Genomic DNA, 19,378 nt, shown 5'->3' with positions numbered 1-19,378 from the left:
TTTTATTAATTTTACTAACTCCAACAAAAATTGGGCAGCATAACGACTATATTTCAAACTATCCCAAAAATTTAAAAACCTACAAATTAAACACATATATAACCAGAATAGTCCCAGAGCAATATACAGAACATTCTCATAACATGCACAACATAAACCAAGATTAATAACATATATCAAATCTTTCTATATCAGTAACATCAAAACAATTTATTTAGTAAATATTTATAAACAAATAATATTTAATATAAAAAATATAATATATTTTTTTTTAATATACATAATCTAATCTATTTTTTAATATACATATTAAGCATTAAAATTAAAAAAATATACATTCTCAAATCAAATTTTTTTTAATAAATACTAAAATTATATTTTCTTTTTCATTATTAATATCATTTTTTTAAAACTACACATTTATTTATTTTATAAACAGAAAAATATAATTATAATAACAAATATCACACACATACATTTATATTAATCAATTTCTACAAAAATTTAACATTAAATAAACATATATACACACCCATTTACAGAAATACATAAACATATATCCATATACAAACATATATACAGATATATAAAAAAAAAAAACCAAATTTAAGTATATATATATTCAGATATAACTAATATATATATATATATTCGGATATAACTAATATATATAAATATATACATATATATAAACTAATATATATAAATATATACATATATATATTCGGATATAACTAATATATATAAATATATACATATATATAAATATATACATATATATATATATATTCGGATATAACTAATATATATAAATATATACATATATATATAATCATATATAAATATATATATATAAACCGAAATATATATAAACATATATAAATATATATATAAACTAACCTTTGCATTTGTTTCACCGAGAGAGTTACAACACACCTGTTCATAGGGAGAGAATAACAAAAAAAAAATACAATTACAAAACATAATATTGAGAAAAAAATCCAAAAATGTTAAAAAATTTCTCATTTTACTAACCTTGAGAGATGCTTCAATATATAACTTGAGCCACGGCGTGGGATTATGGGACACCGGTGGTCGGAGACTATCACAGAGGAGAGAGAGAGAGCTTTGCTTTCAAAAATTCAGAACAGAAATGGGGAAGAAGGAGGCTGCGGCTGAGATATATCGTTAAGACTTTTGCCGGCGCGTTTCGTTGCGCCGGCAAAAGTCTAAAAATGCGCCGACAAAAGTGTTTAAGTAAACCCTAAAGTAAAACGATGTCGTTTTAATTATCTCGACTTTTGCCGGCGCGTTTGTTCACTTTTGCCGGCGCAACGAAACGCGCCGGCAAAAGTAAGCCCACCTACTTTTTATTTCAAACGTGTAAAAATTTAAAAACACGTTGACTTTTGCCGGCGCGTTAGGTGAAATGCGCCGGCAAAAGTTTGTACGCTTATTTTGAAAAATCTGGCATTACTTTTGCCGGCGCAACCCCGACTTGCGCCGGCAAAAGTCATCTTTTCCGGCGTTAAATTGCGCCGGCATAAGGTTTGATTTTTGCCGGCGCAATTCATGAATTGCGCCGGTGAAAGTGATTTTTGCCGGCGCAATTACGAATTACGCCGGCAAAGAACTGGTTTCTTGTAGTGATTGAAGCCAATAATAAAATCTCAATATGTTTCACACTCACATCCATATTTTCTTCTACCATTATTAGCTATAATATTGTTTAAAATTTTAGTTTCTTAAATGGAATAATCTAGTTTCTTTGAATACCTAATAAATTAGAAATGGTGTATATTAAGAAATAGGCTTATGTTTTAAAATTATGTGAAGATATTTAGTTGACTTATGGATAAGTAATTAATTATAAAGTGGTAAAAGGGGAAAAAGAATCCAATAAAATAAACTAAATTTGGAAAATGAATATAATAACGTAAAGGGTATATAAAATTATAATTAACGCCATAAAAATATTCTGTAAAAATGTAAAGAAGTGCCAAGAGTATTTACTTTATACTTTTTCATTCTTCAATAAATGAATATGTAATTATGATCAGTAAAAAAAAACAATAATACAATTTGAGGGGTCGGGAATATTAACACTCCACACTAAAAGCAAAATTTAATTTAAATAATATCTTTTTATGGGTGGGACCCACTTTAAGTCAAAATAGTCAAATGATTCTTTCTTCTTTTTTTTTTTTTTTTTTCTTTTTCTTTCTCTTTCCCCTTTCTCTCTCTCTCTCTCTCTTCTCTCCACGGCAACACACCACCACCACAAAGACCCAACCTTCGGCAACCACCATTTTTGACACGCGGCGGCTCATTGGATTCGTCTTGCTCCGACGACCTCAATCACCAAGCGGCGCTGCCAAACTCACCGTCTGTTCGAAATAATTAGTCAAAGTTTTGGTCCGTCAACTTTGACTGTGTTTTCCGGCCAACTTCAACCACCCCTCGACGACTGGTTAGTACCTTTGGAAACAGCGTGGAGAGAGGAACAAAACCCACTTAGTCATTTTGGTCAACTCGTCATTTTTCTCCGGCGAGATTTTGGGTATCTCCTCCACTTTCCGGCGACGTTTCTACTAGTGTGAGCACCTTTTGGACCGATGGTTCACATGAATGTGATCTACTCGCCGATGTGGTCATTTTGATATATGTCACACCTACCTTCATCGATGTTTCTGATACACCGCTCACTGCTGCCACCAACCACTACTTTGCACCGCTTGGGTGAGATTCCAGAACTTAAAATTTTAAATATGGTCATATTATATATCGTTGGACACGATTTTGAATAAGGAATTCAATGATGATAATCATTTTCTCATTTAATGCACGTAGGAAAAGCGTGATATTAAAATTGGACTAAATCATTGTAGGATCATCGTTAAGCTCAACAGCGTCGGTTTTAGCTCGGATTGAAAATTCTAAGGAGGTAGGGACTCAACTTGACTATTGTACTTATTTTACTCGTATTGAATTGCATTAAATATATTCCAATTTTGATATTTATAAAATGTTTAAAAAATTGAAAAATTAATCTGCATGTTTTCTTATCTGTTTTGAGGGCACTGAGTGTCAAATATATTTTTGTTCACTTATTTATGTAGGTTATGCTTTTTTGGTTTTATTGAAATGCAGTTGTTATGATGCACAATTTTCTAAAATATAAAGGGAATGTGTTTCTTTCTTTTCATGTTTACTTGCATTTGGTTATATCGATGAGAGCCATAGTAATCATGATTTGTGCATGTTGTTGTTTCATGGCCTAGTCTCTGTGCCATCATAGGTAGATCAGGTGTCTACTCACCTGTAGGTGTAAAGACCTAGCATCTATATACAGGAAGTGTTCTAAGCCTCCCCCTAGTGGTAGTTATCAGGTCCGGTTACCCGATTTAAGATGTCAGTTTTTCTATGGTGGGTAACGGGAACTAGGGATCTAGTGGACGATGTGATGTGCACTTGTAGCTATGCTATTATGATTATTTGTGGTTTCTCTCTATTTTGGTTCATACATGATGATATATGTTTTGTATTCAAAGCTAACTATGCAAGGGTTTTATTAAACTTTTGGTTCCTATGTTATTAGTTGCTTTTCTACTGGGCTTTATAAGCTCACCCCCTATATCTCTCCCATTTCGGGAGCCTAGTGACGCGAATGTGGATAATGTGAATTATTGATGGAGCGAATGTGTTTAGCCTAGTTCTATTTAGTGTCATTGTTTTATCTTTTGAACATTATATATGTATATTTGATGTGGAATCTAATGATCAGTATATTTAAATTAGTTATGTAATAGTTAGGAATGATGAATGGTGGATGCTAAGTATTATTTTGGGTGTTTATGACTTATTAAATTTAATTGTTTGGTGACTACATAACTGTGGGGATATTATTGTTCTATGTATAATGATAAATGGTCATGCTTTTATCATTAATATTTTTATATATAGTTATAGGAGTTATTCCATTAATTTGACTTATAATTATAGTACTATTTAATATAAACTAAATGATCATTTATAAAGACTATTTTACAAAAAGGTTCAAAGTTTGACCTTTGACCACCTAAGTTATAGATATTACAAATCAGCCACAGCCTTAGGCTCAGGTTGTGACATTATATGTATGCATGCAATGAATATTACTACAATAACATATAAATTTAAACAGCAATGACTTCTTCTTCTTCTTCTTCTTCTCATGAGCCATCTGACAACACTAGTGATTATCAGAAAACAAACATCCATAGTGAGCGCATTTGCATGGATCGCAAGCTATTCCAAGCTGCAACTGATGGCGAACTTGAAGTCTTCAGGGAAAAGGTCAGTGAACTCCAACTGTTATTGACCCCAGAAAGAAATACAGTGCTCCATGTCCATATCATCACTACTTCAAGAACCACTAATCAAACAATCTTCGTGGAAGGGATCCTAGACTTGTGTCCAGCACTGTTGATGCAAACTAATGCAAGAGAAGAGACTCCCTTACTCATGGCAGCAAGGTACGACCATCACCGCATTGTTGATTTTCTAATTGAACATGCAAAATTATCCCAACCACAGGACCTTGAAGAGGACATCTCTGGTGTCCAAACGATGATAAGGATGAAGAATGAGGAAGAGGACACTACGTTGCACGAGGTTGCGCGGTTCGGTCATCTTGAGGTTGTGCAGATATTGATGAGAGAAGACCTTGATTTCTTGTATTCGGCTAATAAAGCAGGCGAGACGCCACTCTACATAGTCGTCCAGTGCCGACACCAAGATTTGGTTAATGTAATACTAAATAATTGTTTGTCACTAGCTACCAGTGGCCCTAAGGGCAGTACTGCACTGCATGTAGCTTCTACAAATATAGGTAATAATTAACTTTTTTTTTCTTTCTAATTTGTTATTTCTTTAGGGTACACTTAAAATGAATTTTGACTATGTGTATCTTTATATCTTTATATATATAAAAATTATATATTTAACTTATTCTTGCTTTAATGATTTTTTTCTCTGTCAACTTTAACAAAATCTTACAAATATTTAATGGATTATACTTTTAAAATTAATTAAAAAATACGATACACTATAGATATTTATTAATTATATTAATATAATTAAAATATTATAAAATATCAGTATTACAATAATATTTAATACATAATCCTAATTATTATTATTTATATATATTTTTAAAAATCATATTATTTTTTTTATTATTACTTACTCTAACTTATATAAATATATATTCATATAATTAAATAATATAATAAATATTATAGATACATTGATAATCATGCGTGTACAAAGAATGTAACTATGTAAGTATACAAGAAAGTATAACATCCTTCTTCCACCAATAAATAGACTCTATTTCTCTATTTCATTATTATTATTATTATTATTATTATTATTATTATTGTTGTTGTTGTTATTAATGTTGTAGATAATTTACTTAAATTCTTCAGGAATAACAAAAATGTTTGTGGACAAAGTAGATTTTCTGACAAAACAAGTAGATGATGATGGTTGTATTCCACTGCACTATGTTGCTTTCTTCTACTCATCAAATGTGGTGGAGATTACAAAAATGTTGCTAGAAAATAATGAAAGTAGTGCATACATCAAAAATAAGGAAGGCATGACAACACTTCACATTGCAGCTTACAATGAGTGTTGTGGTGATAAGATAATGAAGGAAATTCTGACAAGTTGTCCAGATAGCTACGAAGAAGTTGACAATGAAGGCAGAAATGTTCTACACCATGCTGTGTCGACTACATATCTCTCCAACGTAAACTTCATCTTAGAACACGCATCATCATTAATTTTAAATAGAAAAGATAAGGAAGGAAATACCCCATTGCTTCATATGGCTGCCACTTCCTCATGGAATCTGCCCGTTCTAAAAGCTTTGTTGTCTCATCCCAAAGTGAATAGGATGTCACTCAACAAACAAAACAACAATATTCGAGATGAGTATATGATTCAATTCAAACAATATGAGGTAATTATTTAAATTTCTATAGTTTGACTTTTATCTAGCTGTGTTATATCTTATTGTAAATTGATCACTATATATATAACAGGTAAGAATGCTGGATCTCTTCAATAAATACTTCATAGAGCCTTCTGTGGGAATACATATCCTAGAACTCGAACTCAATCGCAAGAACATTAATTATATGCAGAAGGAAATCATTACAAAAATTAAAGAATCTAGTCTAGTTACTTCTACATTGATTGCGACAGTGACATTTGCAGCTGGATTTACGATGCCAGGAGGTTACATAAGCGACGAGGTTGGACATCGACAACAAGGGAGTGCTGTACTGAGGAACAACACAGCATTTCAGGCCTTCATCATAACAAACACAATGGCCATGTTGCTCTCTGCTACATCTGTTTTTTTGAACATCTTTCTTAATATAACATTTGTAGAAGGAGTAAATGATCACAGGAAGTGGAATTACTATAAGTTTTGCATGAGCTTAACCATCTATGCCCTGGCCTTAATGATGATAGCATTTGTCACTGGTACATACGCAGTGTTGTCACTTTCTGCTCCCCTTGCCATCACCACTTGTTTTATTGGATCGTTTTTCTTCGTTATCACATTCTACATAATAATGCATGAATAAGAGTGTATAATTTAGGAATAATTTTCATATATATACTCATTAAACTTGTAGTCATAACTTGTGCAAGTGATAAATATATAAGAGTAAACTCAAAATTTTAAATTTATTATTAATAAATTTATTTTAATTATTTGAATATTATTACAATATATAAATGTTATTATGGTGTTGGTTCAGCCACTTTAACTAAATGTTATTGTGGTGTTTGGGTTCTTTTTCTTTCAGTTTTATTATTATGTTTAGTTAGTTAGTTCTGTTAAGGGAATTAGCTATAAATACTTGAGAACCTTGGTCTGTTGGGATATTGGTTAAGAGTTAGAAATTGAGTGAGATTGGAGGGTTGTAAAGAGTTCAAGTGTATCTGATCTTGATCTTTCATTGTGTGAGCTCTCTTTGTAATTTGAAGCAAGGCTTCTTGGTGTAAACTCTTGTTTTGATCTCAAGCTTACTGAATAAAGTTCTCAGCCATTTTTTAGGTTGTTCTACCCCTTGGATGTAGGATTACATTGTGATCCGAACCAAATAATTGTTTGTGTTGTTTTGGTTCAAATCTGATTTGTTATTCTCTGTTTTATGCTAGTTCTTTTGTTGTTGTTTTTACAACAAGTGGTATCAGATGCACAAGTTGCATTAGAGGATTCAAGAACTACTTGGTGACCATCTTGGTTGATCAAGATACAGAGCAAGAATGAGTTCAGCCAGATTCGAGGTGGACAAGTTCTTATTATATATATTTATCTTATTACATATATTTTTGTAAATATATAATTTCTTCTAAAATATTTATTATTATTATTATTGTTGTTAATAATGTTATAGATAATTTACTTAAATTCTTTAGGAATAACAAAAATGCTTTTGGACAAAGTAGATTTTCTGACAAAACAAGCAGATGATGATGGTTGTATTCCACTGCACTATGTTGCTATGAATCGCAAAAATGTGGTGGAGATTACAAAAATGTTGCTAAAAAATAATGAAAGTAGTGCATACATCAAAAATAAGAAAGGCATGACAGCTCTTCACATTGCAGCTTACAATGAGTATTATGGTCATAAGATTATGAAGGAAATTCTGAGAAGTTGTCCAGATAGCTACGAAGAAGTTGACGATGAAGGCAGAAATGTTCTACACCATGCTGTGACGACTACATATCTCTCCAACGTAAAATTCATCTTCGAACATGCATCATCATTAATTTTAAATATAAAAGATAAGGATGGAAATACCCCCTTGCTTCATATGGCTGCCACTTCCTCATGGAATCTGCTTGTTCTAAAAGCTTTGTTGTCTCATCCCCAAGTGAATAGGATGTCACTCAACAACCAAAACAACAATATTCGAGATGTGTATATGCTTCAATTCCCAATACGTGAGGTAATTAATCAAATTTCTACAGTTTGACTTTTATCTAGCTATGTTATATCTTATTGTAAACTGATCAATATGAGGTAATTATTTAAATGCTGGATCTCTTCAATAAATACTCCATACAGCCTTCTATGGGAAAATATGTCCTAGAACTTGAACTCAATTGCGAGAAGATTAATAATATGCAGAAGGAACTCATTAAAAGATTTAAAGAATCTAGTCTAGTTACTTCTACGTTGATTGCAACAGTGACATTTGCAGCTGGAATTTCGATGCCAGGAGGTTACATAACCGAAGAGGTTGGACATCGAAAAGAACCAGAGAGTGCTGCACTGAGGAACAGCGTAGTATTCCAGTTCTTCATCATAACAAACACAATGGCCTTGTTGCTCTCTGCTCTATCTGTTTTTTTGAACATCCTTCTTAATATGGTGACACCAAGTTGAAGAACTACAAGCTCTGTCATGAGATTAACAATCTGGGCCCTAGCCTTCATGATGCTGGCATTTGTCACTGGTATATCCACAACGTTGTCACTTTCGACTATCAAATATCATTAAGGGAGGTTGACGAGAGCTTAATTTGAGAATAATTTTCATATATATATATATATATATATATAACTTGTGCAAGTCATAAATATATAAGAGTAAACTCAACATTTTAATTTTATTTTGCTAATGTTGAAATTTTTTCAAATTTGCTTGATTTAATATATAATGACTTGTGTGAATTGAATAACATGTTAACTAGAGGAAAAATTATATATTTTTTGGCATCCATTGATGATCGATTGCTCTATAGGTTTACATATGTATATTTATTTAAGAGCAAGATGAAACTTTACGCGTTCTGGTGTAGCAGCATTCAAATCTCAAACGGGTTAACTCTCTTTTGTCAGTAGCTACAATGAGATGGTTGTTTTGCCAATGTAGTGCATTTGATTAGCGAATATTACGCAAGGGTCGAGCTAAATTCCACTACAAAGTCCCATCTCCACTTCTTACGAGGTACACTCTTGCAATAGCAATTAGGTTATTTTAGTGAACTCTTTCACAAAATTTTTAGTTTTTGAATGAATATTTCTAGATTATCCAATTCAGAGATATTGTGCATCACCAATTCAGAGTAAATTTATTGTAAAAAAATGTTCGAAATTCTATTATATTTGCAAAAAAAATTTACTCAATTCATTCTTTAAAAAAAAAAAAAAAGCTCCTCTATAGGCTTTTACTCTTTATGGGAAACTCATAATTATTAAGTTAATAATGTCTTGTAGCCATTTGGGTTGTCTACATGACGAGAGCAGAAAAATTTAAAAACAAAATGAAAGTTAAAATGGCTAAACAAATAGCAAAGTGATACAAAATATTAGATAAGTTATTTTTTACTGTAAAAGAAAAATATATAAAAGATTTACCTACTATGGTTAGAGGCTGTTAGTCCACTTTTCAAATTGGTTTTAATTTGAATTTTTGCTGGTTCAAGATACAATGCGGCTTTTAAATGCAAATGAAAGAAGGGTCTTTCATGATAATTTTGATCATAAATCAGTGTGGTTAAGCAATCAACAGAGTTGCATACTATACTATAAAGGGGTAATTTTCTAATTACCTTAGAGCTGATTTGACTTTAAGCCAGCGGATACTGCCAATCTCAAATCGAGCAGACGAATCAAAAAATAATAACAAAAGGACATGGATGACGGGTTTCGAGAATGGCAGTAGGGAAGTTATCTGTTCTCTTACCAAGGAAGCATGTAGCAGCTGTAAGTCCCTATTTAACAGCAGCAAAAGCTGCAGAGGTAACAGCTGCCTCGGCTATTAAGGAGACTGGTTGACGAGCCTGCAGGCAAGCGCCTATGTCGAAAGGGTGCAACTCAGCGCCATCGAAAAGAAGATTGACACCGGGAAGGACAACTTCTCTGTTGTCGGCCTCCTCTTGCTCAACTTTTATTGTGCTCCCTGAAGGGGATTCTTCGATTGGCCTTGTGGAAGCCTCGTACACAGGCGCCAAAGCGTATGACCTGAACACCATCATCAAAGGAAGGAATTAGACCATATGATCCATCTCAATTCCTCTTTGCTATCATAACAAATATTTATATGTATTGGTAAAAGAATGCATCCAATAACCAATTGTGCAAGTTTATGGCTAGCTGCTATGTTTATTAGCCTTCATTTATTCATATAATGGATAACTTCTAATATCTAATACAACATCCAAGAAAACTATACGTATACTAATAAGAAACTAAATGTAAGAAAGAATAAGATTCCTCAAAAATGAAAAAGAACAAAAAATCTAAAGCGCAACCTTTGCCAGTCTTTCATAAACGAAAAAAAATCGTATCTAGAAGTAATCTCTAAACACCACCCACATCAAATGCAGAAAGTAAACCAAGAAATATTAGTGCATATCATGGTACCAAATTAACTGCAAGGATATGGTGGGAAATAGGATAATATGCCACGTGTAAAAGAAAAAGAAAAAAAAAGATTTAAGATTGACCTGAGGATGCTCCCATCAAAGCTCAAGACTTCAGTTCGGCAACGATTTCGGTTAGCTAGTTTTAGTCTCTGATGTTCACTCATAGCTCCCGAAATGGGAGATGAAGGATCCACGAGTGGATTCCACCTTCCACTAGCATAATTCATGAGATGTCGAGATGGCTCCTTTGATTTCTCTTTCTGATAAAGAAGCTTTGCTGCAGGACCCGTTGCTTGATACTCTGCACAAACATCCCGTAATCTTTTTCTTATGCCTTGCATTGCATCATGATGCTCATGTAGTGAGTCTGCTTGAAGTAATTGGGATGAAACGACCCTCTTGCAAATATTATTGCATAACTTCGGACTGAAAAGTGGAACACCAAATTCCACACTCAGTGGAACCCATTCATACTTCTCTTCAACAGGTGAAAATTGTTCAGACTCTTTTTCCTTGAAAAGTTTTAAGAGCCGAATGTAACCCACTGTCCACAACTCCATTTTGTTAGCCAAATCAGCCAACAAAGAGTTCAGCCTTTTACTTTCCTCTTCACTCAGTCCCATATCCCCCTCTATACGAGCAGTTGAACCATCAGAATTCTTTAACGGCAATGGAATATCTAGAGTAACAACTCGCCCAGATTTATCAAGGTCGTACTTACTGAGGGGCTGCACTAGCACAGCTGAGTGTTTCAGAAGTGAATTTAAACAGTGCAAGAGTATACCTCCCTTAACTAAGTTTCCTTCAAACTTGCCCCCCAAGCCTCCTACTGTAGAACCATCCCAAGACCATATGAGAGCCTTCTCACAACCAGCCAGTGGTGCAGGAAGCAAGCGTAAGCATTGCCCTTTCATCAGAACAATAGATAGAGGTCCACATGCCACAGTTGTGTACAACACCAACTTCATCCAAGGTGTCATGGATGAGTGAGAGGGAGGACCAAAATGAACAGGAAATGTCGGTCCAGGGAGGATTGATGAATGTGGAAGAGGAATAATAGAGACAACAATATCATAGTCACGAAGAAACAACCGTTCTAAAGTTGCGGGTGCAAGAGATGCCAAGCTTTCACAACGAAGTATGTCTACGCGATATTTCTTTATCCTCCTTGACATTTCTTTTCCAACATCTGACCCTTCAACTGGAATCAGTTTCTCATCCTCCAGAAGATTTATGGATTCAGTGACTTCAATTAAGCTATCATCATCTCCTGATGAAATTCCAACTATTGGTTTAGTATCAGTACTTTCAGGAACAGATTCAGTAAGGTCAGAATCCCCCTGTGACATCTCCTTATTAATGGAACCATCGCCGTTAAACCCATCTTCATCCACACCAGTAGGTTCTGATCTGTCATTTATGGTAATATCAGCAACCAGAGAAGCAATCTCCTCATTGCTTAAGGCCATTTTATCTATATTGTTGAAAATCTCATCTGCTTTCACATAAGTCGCAACTCCACCTGACTGTAGGCATTCTAAAACACAACGAAGGCTAGAAGCATGATTTGCGAATTCCTGGAGTTCTCCCTCAAATTTAGCTCCCTCTAAGGTACTCAGATCCTTACAAAGATCCGCAATGCTAGCATGACCAAGTTTTCCCGCTTCATACAGTGTCACAGCATGAGATTTTAAGCCTGAAAGACGAATTCTTTAGTAACATATATAGAAAACCATGAAAAGATACGACCGAACACTGGAAAGAATATATGTATATTACGCAAAGATGTAACAGACTTGGCAGGAAAAAGGAAAGAAAATATTCATAAATGCAATCAGTAACACCATGTTCCCCTGTTTTAACAAGATGGAAAGGATACTCAGGATGTCCACACATCATAACATATGCAAAGTACACTAGTAAACTGCACAATGCTGGGCAGGAATAGAAATGAGACAATGAAGGAAGATAGTTTTAAGAATCTATCACACCGTGTTCCAAAGAGTATTATGAACTTGTGTGCATTCTTTTACACAACACACCAAAGGTATCCATCAAGATATCTAAATTTCATGTCTTCCTTCCTCATTCACAACAACTTCAGATACAGATCACCTATTCCATAATGTTTAAGGGAGAAGATTCTAAGTTCTGACCAATTAGAAGTATTTTAATTTAGCTCTGATGACAGTAATATTAAAATATTATAAGAAAAAGTCAGAAGCTTGTTAAAAAATAATCAACTGAAAGACAAACCTGGTGAAACAGATCCCATCATAAGATACGATGTTATGTTAGCATCCACAATGAAAGCAACACGAGCATACAATGAACCTGGCCCAAACTTTTCTGCTCCTGAAGCTTCCCCTTCTGAAGCATTATCACCATCTATGAAAATATTTGATGAGCCAGCACCAGCATGAGAACCCTCTTCATCACTAAGAATGGTCCTAGGAGATCCAGGTATACTTGAATCTTGAAGAATAGATGCTGGATCAATGACTTTCACTGCCCAACCCAATCGACATGCAAAAGATGCAGCTGCCTGCAGTTGTGAAAGGTCAGCCTGTAACGTTGCTGCCAGCTCAGCAACAGTTGCATTCTCACTTGAAACAACAAATACTGCATACAGTAACCTTCAAAATAAGACATTGAAAATATCAGGACTCAGTTTCCTTGCCAGTCAAAAATATAACGATGGGGTATTAAAGACATTGTTATGTCGAAATACTGCCTTACTCCTCTATAGGATCTTCATAAGACTGCTCTCTGTTGGAAACAAACCCTTCAAGCCTGGAAACTGGACCTCTGTAACCATTAGTAATTCAAACACAGAAGCCTACTATGATTACTGATGAAAAATGAATCAACTTGAATATTTTCTGGATTGCAGTACATATTAGGAAAGCATAGAAGAGTACTTGTTATTTTGAATTACTTAAATCATAGAATAATATATACAATTGACTGTTACTAGTTAAGTTTAATAAATGCAAGTGAAAGTCACAGCTCAAAACAATAGAAGTTCACACATTTTAACTCATAATCTATCATTTATAGTTTTTAGAGAAAGGCTCATTGTGTTTTGACCCAAAAAGATCACAAGTATGTAGAACAGACTTCAGGTACCCTAATAAAAATAATCTAGAATTATCAGAATGCCAAATGTTCACCGAACCCCTAGTTGGATGATGTGGCAGTTCAGCATAAAGACAAGCAAGAATGTGCAAGAGCAACTATAGTATATTTTTATGTATAGCTATTTTCAATTATATTTCACGTATATTGAGAGAAAGACCGAAAACATAATCATAGCAAAAGTTAAAGAAAAAGTTCAATATATGTGATGACCGATAAGAGGTATTTGCAAATAAGCTATTTGGCCATAAGCCAATTCTCGAGCCTAGCGAGAATTATACCAGCTCAATGTTACAATCAAGAGTAACAATTTAGAGATGTGGGGTGGGGGGTTGGGGTTGGAATGGTGAATGCAAGTGTTTCTTGGAATTTTCACTTAAAGAGAAACCTGCTTGATAGGAAGATTCCAAAGTAAATGAGTTGCTAACCATGCTGGAAGGAAGGTAGGAATGTTTGTCACAATTTAGAAGATAGAAGGGTTTGGCTCAATGATAGTTCAGAAATTTATACTTACAAATTTGAGTGTTTAAAGGAACAGGTCCAGCCAGTGATGTTTCGGGCTTCCAGTTCCCTCAAAATAGTTTAAGGAGCAATGGGTGTTTCAGCAACATTGTTTACAGTTTCTGTTTTCTTATATTCCAAATAAAAAAAAAGATGAAACGAAAGTTATTGAGTGTGCTACAATGGCCATCAGTAGGGTGATCTGATTAGAGAGAAACAGAAGACTTTTTAAGGTGTTGAGATTTCACCAAAAAGTCTATGAGATAAAGTTAGGTATGGGGTAGCTATTTGGTTATTCAATGTGAAAGATTTTAAAGAAATTTTATTTTCTGACTTAGCTAGAGATTGAAGTTATCTGTCGCTCGGACTTTTATTTTTTTCATATATTAATACAAGTTCAGTTTCTTTTTAAAAAATGTTACAATCAAGAGTACCGCCTTAAGTAGCATCTTTTGCACAAAATGCAAAGGACAGAAATGCATTTCAACTCTATATGTGAACACAATCTTTAGCTTCTAAAACTAACAATGATGAACAAAAAACAACGAAAGTAAATGAGTTCATTATTAGCCTCCAGAAAAGAAGTGCAAAGTTTCCAAAGGAATAACATTATAACACTAGTAACTTGTACAAGGTTTTTTTTTCTTTTCAAAATCAATGTATTCAATATGTTAACATTGGAATAAATAATTGGCATGATATTGTTATTACACTTACCTTTAAAGCGGTCATCAGAATAAACTGGAACATCAAAGTATATTAATCCCCGCCGAAAAAGACCTTTGATAATGTCAGGATCGAACAGGATAAATGAATTGGCTTCTTCCTTGCAGACTTTATCTATGGTAGCCATTTCTTCTTCTGAGAGTTTCTACAAACGCAGGTAATAATTGTAATCGACATCAATCACACAAATCATAACTTCGAAGCATGTGGCACAAACACACATAAAATTGTGTGATTGCGGAAATGATGTTGATATTTTTGAGCACTAGAATTTTTACCTTAAATTCTTCCAATGTAAAGTTCACGAGACAAACTCCCCACCATGGTTCAATTGTAAAATCCACAGGTTGGGTAGGTAAAAGTTCTTTTGCAATTGACTTGTTAAGCTTCCACATAATTTTCTGCATAGCTCCAAACCAGATTTTAGAAAAGGCGAAATAATAAGAATCACTGTGAATGTGGTCCCAAACAAGTGCATAGGTTAAACCACTACTCAAAGTAAAAGGTTTCAGAATGGAAGCACAACTTTAAAGTTTAAACAGAAGAATCAATAATAGATCATAAATTGGTTTGTTTCCCCTCCCCTAGGTTCTCTCTCTCTCTCTCTCTTTCTCTCTCTCTCTCTCTCTTACACACGTTCAAGATACAGACCTATAAAAATGAAAGTCGGTACCTTAGATCTGCACTTGTTCATTATATCAATAAATTCATTTCTCCCTATGCCTGTAAGCCGCAATGCATCTGCAGCACTAAAATTTGGGATGCTATCATAAGGTTGCTCTGCAAATAACACGAAATACATGAGCATCGTTACCTACTGTAAGTATCAAGCAATTCTCACATGCAAAATCGAGCAACAATGTCCAATTTCGCAAAGTTTTAAACCTTGTAAATAAAAATCTAACCATGTAGAGACTTCTGTACAAGTTCAACTAATTTAATACATTCACCTCTTGCTGATACATTTCAGATCGTTTTATTATATGATTGAGATTCTTAGGTAACGTTCCACCATCCCTTTGTCTTGCAAGATCACAAGCATCAATAGCAATAGAAAATTTCCTTCTTTTTTTCCTTATTCTATAAATATGTATATGTTGCTTTGCATAATAAACGTACATAGTAAATTAACCAACTACTGAAAAGTTTGTTGACATTATACACAGAAATTTAAACAGACCAATGAAGGCAAAGTAATTCGTTAAGTGTCAGCATAAGTGTGGTGCCCTTGCCTTATGTATCAACATGCTAGTATTCAGGAATCTTCTAGAAACCAAATAAAAATAAGACTAATTCATACTCTTAGCATATTTATCGAAAGAAAGTGAAGTATTACCATTCTTCATAACCTCAAAAATCATATCGCAGTAGTATTTAAAAGGTGATACCCTCATCACACGGCAAACATACTCTGCAAGGTGATAAGGAAATAGCTGCACATAACAATTTCAACAACAAATTGCAAAAATCATATATTTGAAGCAAAAGGAAAATAAAGGTAAATTTTGTACAGCTGATACAATTAAATCAAAGTGATACTATATTGAGTGAAGTAGAGAAGTGATAACATCATATCATCTAAGATTTAACTGTGCCAAGTCTTGTAATATTACAAATATATGAAACTACATCAAATATAATATTGGCAAATCCTTTTGTTGCACTTTATTCAAAAGGGATAGAGAGTGCAGAACATGTTGATCGTTGATGCAGTGTAGCAGTAACAGTGTGATTTGCAAAGAACTTAATATGCTTCCAAAAATAAGACGCACCGCTAAATTCTTTCGCAAGTAGCGCATCAAATCTTCGTAATATTCCGTTTCTTTGCATATTTTGCGAGCAAAACAAGCATTCCATTGAAGTCTTTTTTTAATGCAATGTTCAACTATCCTGCATAGAGTAAGCACGGGCAAGTGAAGTTAAAACTAAAATTAGGCTGCAGCCAACGTTGCTAACTGAACATTAACAGAGCAAATATTGATCAAAAACAGTGTTCAATCACCATAAACCTATATTAGTCTACATTTCATAACTAATTAATTTATCTAAGAGGGTGACAAGAATGATAAACCTCCCATAAGACTAGTGTATGTAAGGAGAAAGAGAATTTTCCGTGAATGGTTTAGATAAGATAATCAGAATCCTATCAAGTAATATCAGAGACAATCTTGGGGCCATGGTAACGAAGAAGATAGATGCAAGAGTCCAAGTGGCAGAGGTTTGCTGATTGTGAGGCCACTTGGGAAGCTTTTGATGATCTCCAGCAACAACTTCCATCCTTCAACCTTGAGGAGAAGGTTGCTGATTGAGCGGGGAGTATTGATAAGAATGATAAACCTCCCATAAGACTCACGTATGTAAGGAGGAAGTTTAGAAACAAACAAGTTAGTTAGGAATTTAGTTGAGCGAGCTGGTATGTTACTACAATTCTGTTTTGGGCTGTTATGATTGCACAAAAGAGGTTAGTTCTAAGGAGAGAAGTTAGAGCAGAATTTGCTTATTCTTGGGAGAGGAGAGCCCCTCGAATTAACTCACCATTGTATATGTTAAAGTTTTGGTGCTTTGTCAAATCTGAAGTTGAAGAATACAGAGACATTTCAGTAGAATTTTGTATGAATTGTTTAGATAGGACAATCAAAATCCTACCAACAGGGTAGCTCAAATAGTCAAAATAGTCAAGCATGTGGTTTCCTCCACAATGTCTGAGGTTGAAATCTCTCTAGGATACCAAAACAGTAAAAATTATAGTTTATTTTTCCTCGAATATTATAAAGTTAGGCAAAGAGCCCACTTTCAACAAAATAAAACAATATTAACTAACCGTTTGGCAAATGCTTTCTCTTCACTTTTATATAGAAACTAAAAGCACACACTCATGAATACTTTTAATGTTAACATGAATATTATAACAAAACTAAATGCAATTCTTCTATGAACCCTCAATTCGATTGTTAAATCAACAAATGCTGAACTGTATGCAAGCCACGTATCAAAGAAGTTCATAAAGCAATGTAATAGCGGCCTCAGTGTATTCTATTTTAAAGCAAATTAGTTAATAGTAAATGCTTTCTCATTGAAACATTTTTTTCTAAATGAGCACAATATTATTCATCTTTTAATATTTACAATTCTTTATACAATACATTGTTATTCAAAGAAAAACTCAAAAGCAAGAAAAAGAAAAGTAATAATAAAAAGTAGCTTAACCTTCTGTGCCATTCTTCCTTGGAGGACAAGGTGGCTTGAAGCCGTTTGGGCAAGCTCTCCCATGGACATTCCTCTTTGATTGTTTTCAATATCAATTGTTCCTCGATCGTCGCTGGAGAACGCTGCATCTTTTACACAATCACCTAATCTACTCTCTGCACATAAATCAAAGTTTTCATTAACACAGGCAGACAAAAATTTACACGAAATCGAAACAAAATTTAGCCAAATTCAAGCATAATCCATAACCAAATCAAAATACAAATAAGTAAGTATGAAGCAAGTCGAAATTAGATCCAGAAAAATCAATTTTCTCGCTAAAATACGCAGTGGAAATGAATTTAAGAATATCAAAAATTAAAAAATGCGAAACCAAATTTTGAAGAACCACGTTGAGGATGCATAGATCAGAGAGAGAGAGAGAGAGAGACTGAGTACCTGAACCTGATAGTGAGGTAAATTTGATTAGGGTTTGGGATTGAGAGGGTGTCGAGCTTTAGAGATCTGTCAATGGAAGAAGAATGTGGTGGGTTGGGTTGCACTCAGTACTGTTCATCTTCATCAGTTGAATCTCCATATTAAGAAGAAACGGTCACTTAGTCAAAGGCCCGAATGGATATTCCGACCCGCGATACAACCCACTCGACAAAACTAGGATTTTCGGGTTTTGGATGGGTCGGATTCGGATTTTGTGGGTTTCAGATTCGATAAATAAGTACCAATCGCGCTCGAAAAGATTTTGGAGGATGTAGAAATTAGATCCAGTAGCCACTTTTAATCAAGCCCTTTCTTTTTTATTTACAATTTTTAAGTTTTAGTATAATATCCACTATTTCAATCAATATACCTATTATACCCCTATAATTGGTAGATACTGTTTTTAGAAGAGTATCATGTGGTCAATGGTATTTTATGAATTATCTGTGATAAAAATTGGTAGAACTAAACTAAAAATATTTAGAAGGTAATTTTAGTTAAGAACTCATTAAACTGGCTAATTTTCAATTTATCTCATTTTAGATTTGGCATGTTTTCGAGTTGATTAGGTGTAGGTGGGTTTAAGACCTTTTGTGGGCTTTGGTAAAAGTATTTAAAAATGCCATGTTTTGATAATTAATTTTTATTTTTTTACTTTTGATATGTTATTTTAACAAAATAAAAATGAGAGAAACTTTTGAAAGCCAATTTGTTCAATTGTTTTAGTTGAACTGCATAAGTGTTTTTTTTTATTTCATATAAAAATTGGACTTAGTAAGCCAAACACATTGTGTCTCTTGATTTTTATGTCGTTGTCATTTCCACATAGATAAATTGTTTATGTCATTCGTGCATGGAAGCATGATTGTGATGACGAACATCTAGAA

General features: G+C 33.8%; 3 protein-coding genes across 3 annotated transcripts; 2 read left to right on the top strand and 1 right to left on the bottom strand.

The window, feature by feature from the left end:
• Positions 1 to 2,260: 2,260 nt before the first annotated feature.
• LOC133834234 (protein ACCELERATED CELL DEATH 6-like) lies at positions 2,261 to 6,771 on the top strand. The gene is made up of 5 exons (XM_062263773.1): positions 2,261 to 2,739; positions 2,889 to 2,944; positions 4,246 to 4,870; positions 5,469 to 6,007; positions 6,090 to 6,771. Exons 1-5 carry the CDS (start codon positions 2,664 to 2,666, stop codon positions 6,639 to 6,641), a joined length of 1,848 nt encoding a protein of 615 aa, XP_062119757.1. The 5' UTR covers positions 2,261 to 2,663; the 3' UTR covers positions 6,642 to 6,771.
• A 722-nt stretch (positions 6,772 to 7,493) lies between these two features.
• LOC133777822 (protein ACCELERATED CELL DEATH 6-like) lies at positions 7,494 to 8,458 on the top strand. Its single transcript, XM_062217570.1, has 2 exons — positions 7,494 to 8,018; positions 8,138 to 8,458. The coding sequence occupies exons 1-2, from the start codon at positions 7,494 to 7,496 to the stop codon at positions 8,456 to 8,458; spliced, it is 846 nt and encodes a 281-aa protein (XP_062073554.1).
• A 1,054-nt stretch (positions 8,459 to 9,512) lies between these two features.
• On the bottom strand, positions 9,513 to 18,632 carry LOC133834267 (uncharacterized). Its single transcript, XM_062263824.1, has 11 exons — positions 18,453 to 18,632; positions 18,015 to 18,169; positions 16,580 to 16,697; positions 16,144 to 16,240; positions 15,481 to 15,587; positions 15,086 to 15,208; positions 14,799 to 14,952; positions 13,182 to 13,242; positions 12,699 to 13,078; positions 10,524 to 12,138; positions 9,513 to 10,038 (listed from the first exon to the last, which is right to left on the bottom strand). The coding sequence occupies exons 2-11, from the start codon at positions 18,140 to 18,142 to the stop codon at positions 9,789 to 9,791; spliced, it is 3,033 nt and encodes a 1,010-aa protein (XP_062119808.1). The 5' UTR covers positions 18,143 to 18,169; positions 18,453 to 18,632; the 3' UTR covers positions 9,513 to 9,788.
• Positions 18,633 to 19,378: the final 746 nt, after the last annotated feature.

Source organism: Humulus lupulus, chromosome 5 (assembly GCF_963169125.1).
Source record: "Humulus lupulus chromosome 5, drHumLupu1.1, whole genome shotgun sequence".
Lineage (NCBI taxonomy): Eukaryota > Viridiplantae > Streptophyta > Magnoliopsida > Rosales > Cannabaceae > Humulus > Humulus lupulus.
This window is presented reverse-complemented; position numbering and strand designations above follow the sequence as displayed.

Bases quoted from the DNA above. Each gene is read 5' to 3' on its own strand.
- LOC133834234 (XM_062263773.1), top strand. From the start codon at position 2,664: ATGTCACACCTACCTTCATCGATGTTTCTGATACACCGCTCACTGCTG. The intron at 4,871-5,468 runs GTAATAATTAAC...TAAATTCTTCAG, and splicing joins TGTAGCTTCTACAAATATAG to GAATAACAAAAATGTTTGTG. The intron at 6,008-6,089 runs GTAATTATTTAA...TATATATAACAG, and splicing joins TTCAATTCAAACAATATGAG to GTAAGAATGCTGGATCTCTT.
- LOC133777822 (XM_062217570.1), top strand. From the start codon at position 7,494: ATGCTTTTGGACAAAGTAGATTTTCTGACAAAACAAGCAGATGATGAT. The intron at 8,019-8,137 runs GTAATTAATCAA...TACTCCATACAG, and splicing joins TTCAATTCCCAATACGTGAG to CCTTCTATGGGAAAATATGT.
- LOC133834267 (XM_062263824.1), bottom strand. From the start codon at position 18,142: ATGCAGCGTTCTCCAGCGACGATCGAGGAACAATTGATATTGAAAACA. The intron at 15,209-15,480 runs GTACCGACTTTC...GGAGCTATGCAG, and splicing joins TGAACAAGTGCAGATCTAAG to AAAATTATGTGGAAGCTTAA. The intron at 14,953-15,085 runs GTAAAAATTCTA...CTGCGTTTGTAG, and splicing joins TTACATTGGAAGAATTTAAG to AAACTCTCAGAAGAAGAAAT.